At 56.5% G+C, this 3588-nt stretch overlaps 1 protein-coding gene across 1 annotated transcript; it reads right to left on the reverse strand.

Annotated features, from left to right (window-relative positions):
* Window positions 1-288: 288 nt before the first annotated feature.
* Window positions 289-3145, reverse strand: NHLH2 (nescient helix-loop-helix 2). Its single transcript, XM_063150413.1, has 2 exons — window positions 2673-3145; window positions 289-743 (listed from the first exon to the last, which is right to left on the reverse strand). The coding sequence occupies exon 2, from the start codon at window positions 721-723 to the stop codon at window positions 289-291; it is 435 nt and encodes a 144-aa protein (XP_063006483.1). The 5' UTR covers window positions 724-743; window positions 2673-3145.
* Between the last annotated feature and the right edge of the window lie 443 nt (window positions 3146-3588).

A 3588-nucleotide genomic window follows, 5' to 3' on the forward strand; every position in this document is an offset into this window, starting at 1 on the left:
ATAAATAAAAAATAGTTATTTTTAACTGCACCCATGGGTCACACGTTTAAGGTCACAAGTAGATGTTTTTGGATATATATAAAGGGGCACTTGACAGCCTGAAGAGACAATCCGGTTTTACACTTCTCTTCGAAAAGCGGGCTCTCGACCGGGCGGGAGCCCTCCGGGGCGGGGAGCGCAGCAGCGGGGACCCCGCGCCCGCCGCCCGCCCGGGGAAGGCGCTGCCCGCCGCGGCCGGACCGGGGCGGCGGCACTGGGGGTCCCGGGGCTCCGCGCCTCCGCCGGGCGCTACACGTCCAGCACGTGGTTGAGATAGGAGATGTAGCAGATGGCGAGGCGCAGGATCTCGATCTTGGAGAGCTTCTTGTCGGGGGGCAGGGTGGGCAGCAGCTTGCGCAGCTCGGCGAAGGCCAGGTTGAAGGCCTCCACGCGGATCCGCTCACGCGTGGCGTGCGCCGAGCGGTACTTGGCCGTGGCGCGGCGCCGCCGGCGCTTCTCCTCGCGGCTCAGCGGCGGCGGGTGCAGCCCGGGCCGGCCCCCGCCGCGACCCTCCCCGCCGCCGCCGCCGCCGCCCCGGCCCTCGCCGCCGCCGCCCTCGGCGGGCTCCGGGTCGGAGACGCAGCAGCTGAGCGCCTGGGCGTCCGCGCCGCCCAGGGACTCCGGGTCGGAGGGCGCCGAGGAGGGGTGGTCGGAGTCGGCAGCTTGGTCCGGGCTAAGCATCATCTTGGAGGGGGCGGAGGAGCCTTCCCGAGACAGAGAAGCAAAGAGAGCGGGTCAGGGCCCCGGCCCCGGGATACAGGGGCAAGGCGGGGAGCAGGAACACGGGCAGGGACACGGGGGACATGCCGGTCCCCGCGCCCTGCCCCCGGCGCCGGTACCGCCCGACCGGGGCGGGGGGAGAGCCGGCTGGACGAGTTGCGGCTCCTTCAGAGAGTACTAATGAGAGCAATACCGGGGATAAACGATACCCTCATTTATCCATCCCTTCTCTAGCGTTTGACGGCAGCTTCAGCGGAATATACTTCCTGCCGTTATTCCCTGCGCTTCCTTGGGTCTTGAAACAGGCCCAGAGAGCAATAGAGGATTTTTTTTTTCCAAGCAAGCTAATATCCAATGTTCCAATAATATGGTGATTCCCCGCCCCCCTCTCCGTCCAGGCCCCCAATTTTAATATTGTTCTTTCTAGCCTGTCAGTTTCTGCTTAACTGTTTCTCTTTCGAAAACGCTCTATGGGATCCAGGCTACAGACATGATACTTTTAAATACACAGCTCAAGGCTCCACAAATATAACAAGGCCAGTGGGGAGATTTATTTCCTCAATCCCTACGGGATCCGATGTATCTGCTAGGCTCTTCCCTCTGCTCTTTTCTCTGTGCTCCTTCTTTTTTTCTTTTTCTTTCTTTCCTTTCCTGATGCTAATCGTGCAGATAGCGATTTGCTAACGATCAGATGGGAATGTTTGGAGAGTTTCCGTTTCCTAAGCGTCAGATTCAAAAAGAAACAAAACCTCAAAGCAGAGGCCGAACTTTTCCATCCCTTTAAATTTTCCCTCCTCTCCCCTCCCTGCGCGAAAAGGGGGGGAGGCTAAATAAATAAATAAATAAATGCGGACGTGCCTTTCAAAAGAAAATTGAATCGTATCTTCTTGCGGCCTCACAGAGCACCATCTGTCATGTAGACAGCAATACAAATCCGAGCGCGTCCGTGGACATGCCGGCATGTAATAAAACAATACATCAGGCAACTAGTGAATAACCTTGGACACAAATGTGTGTGTGTGTGCGTGCGTGTGTGCAGCTGGGGTGTCGAGCGAAGTGGGGAGCGAGCCTGATGGAGGAGGGAACATCGCATCCCCCCTTCCCCCGAATTAAGATTGCAAACTATTTCCACATAAAGTTTCCAGGGAAAGTCCCAGTCGGGCCTCAGACCCGGTTCGGAAAAATAAACTATTATTATTATTGTGGTAATAATGACACCAACAGCAACCACATGGGCAGGAGGAGTTCCCCCCAGGCAGGGGTAGAGCCAAGCTGCCCCAGCGGGGCGAGGCGCGGGGCACGCGTGGCGGGGCACGGGCGCTCCGCCGCGGGCCGAGGCTCAGCGCTCCCCGAGGTGCAGCCAGGGCTGGGGAGTGGGAGACGAGAGCTCTTCCTTCTCCGGGAAAGGGCCGGCTCTTGCCAGGGCCGTCGGAAACGCTTCCTCTTCGATTTTTAATAAGGAGCGTTAATCAGGCCCACAAGGCAGGGGTAGGGAAAAAACCCCATTAGCGCGCAAGTCAGGTATCAGTGATCTCGTGGGGCAAAAAGATACAGAGGAAAGGTTTAAAATCACCTTTCAACTGGCACCCAAGCGAGGGGGCTTATGCAAAAAGCAGGTTAGAGAGGCAGGATTTGCAGGCTGATTGTACGAATAAGGGCAATTAAAGCGGTGATTCCTGAAGAAAGTTGCTTAGAGGTTTCTCTAACGGTGTGTGTTGAATTTTTCGCTTTGATTTGGATTTATCTGTACGGTGAGGTTTGGCGAGCTGATCTGGAAAGAGGCTCTTTCCCCCCTCCCCCGTCTCTATTTTTAAACAATTATTATTATTTTTATTATTATTATTATTATTATTGCTGTAAACCCATGCTCCCTGCTACCTGCAAAAGGGAAAGATATTGTTAAGGCTGCTTACCTCGGCGGAGCCGTTTGGATAGCCTCTCTGTCCAGGTCCCCTCGCCCCCTCGGCGATTTCTTTACAGTTCAAATGACCCTTCAGGAGCGGAGCATGGAAAAATTAAAAAATCAAAATCAAATAAAATTAATTACGAGCGAAAAAGTGTCCTGCTCGAATGGGCAAAGGCAGATCTCATCCCTCGCCGCGGCCTCCAGCGCTCCAGAGATGGGAGATGTTATACTGTCGTGTTTGTTTGCGGAGTATAAATATCAACTTAAGTTACTTACGATGCATCAGGGGAGAAAAAGCGTTTCCCCATCAAAGTCCTCCTCCGCCCGCTTGTCCGGGGCAGCGGCTTCAGCGCACCGGCGGCTTCGGCCGGTCGGTTTTAGAGGAGGAAAGTGCCCTCTCCCCCGCTTTTCTTCCTCCTCTTCCCCGACCGCGATAAATAACAAAAGGGATGCGGCGACAGCACCGGCACCGTCCGGGATTATTCCCTCTCTCCCGCCCCCTGAGCCTCTCCTTCCCTGCGGCAGCCCCGCCGCTCCCGGGCCGGGCCGGGCCGGTGGCGGGGCCCGGGGCGCGGAGCCCGGAGCGCGGGGCGCGGAGCCCGGCGCGGCGCTGCCGGCTTTGTTCCGCCGCGGCCCGGCGCACAGGCACGCCGCGGGTCGGGGTAACAATGCGTCGCTCCCTCCTTTCTTCTCTATTTTTTTTTTTTTTTGGGGGGGGGGGGTTGTAACGTGAGGTTTTGTTAATTCACCGGTCCGGCGGAGAGGGGCAGGAGCTGGGGAGACGCCGTCGGAAAATGAATGTTTGGTTTAGTTCTTCTTCTGGTCCTTCAAGAACTGGCGAGGGGAGAAAAAAAAGGATAAACGAAACCCCCATCCGTCCCTGAGCTTCCTAACTCCTCCTGCATCTTTCGAGTGAAAAATAA

The sequence above is a fragment of the Melospiza melodia genome, chromosome 2, assembly GCF_035770615.1.
Source record: "Melospiza melodia melodia isolate bMelMel2 chromosome 2, bMelMel2.pri, whole genome shotgun sequence".
In the NCBI taxonomy this organism is placed as follows: domain Eukaryota; kingdom Metazoa; phylum Chordata; class Aves; order Passeriformes; family Passerellidae; genus Melospiza; species Melospiza melodia.

What these genes read in the sequence shown, in the direction of transcription:
- NHLH2 (XM_063150413.1), bottom strand. Translation starts at nt 723, where the DNA reads ATGATGCTTAGCCCGGACCAAGCTGCCGACTCCGACCACCCCTCCTCG.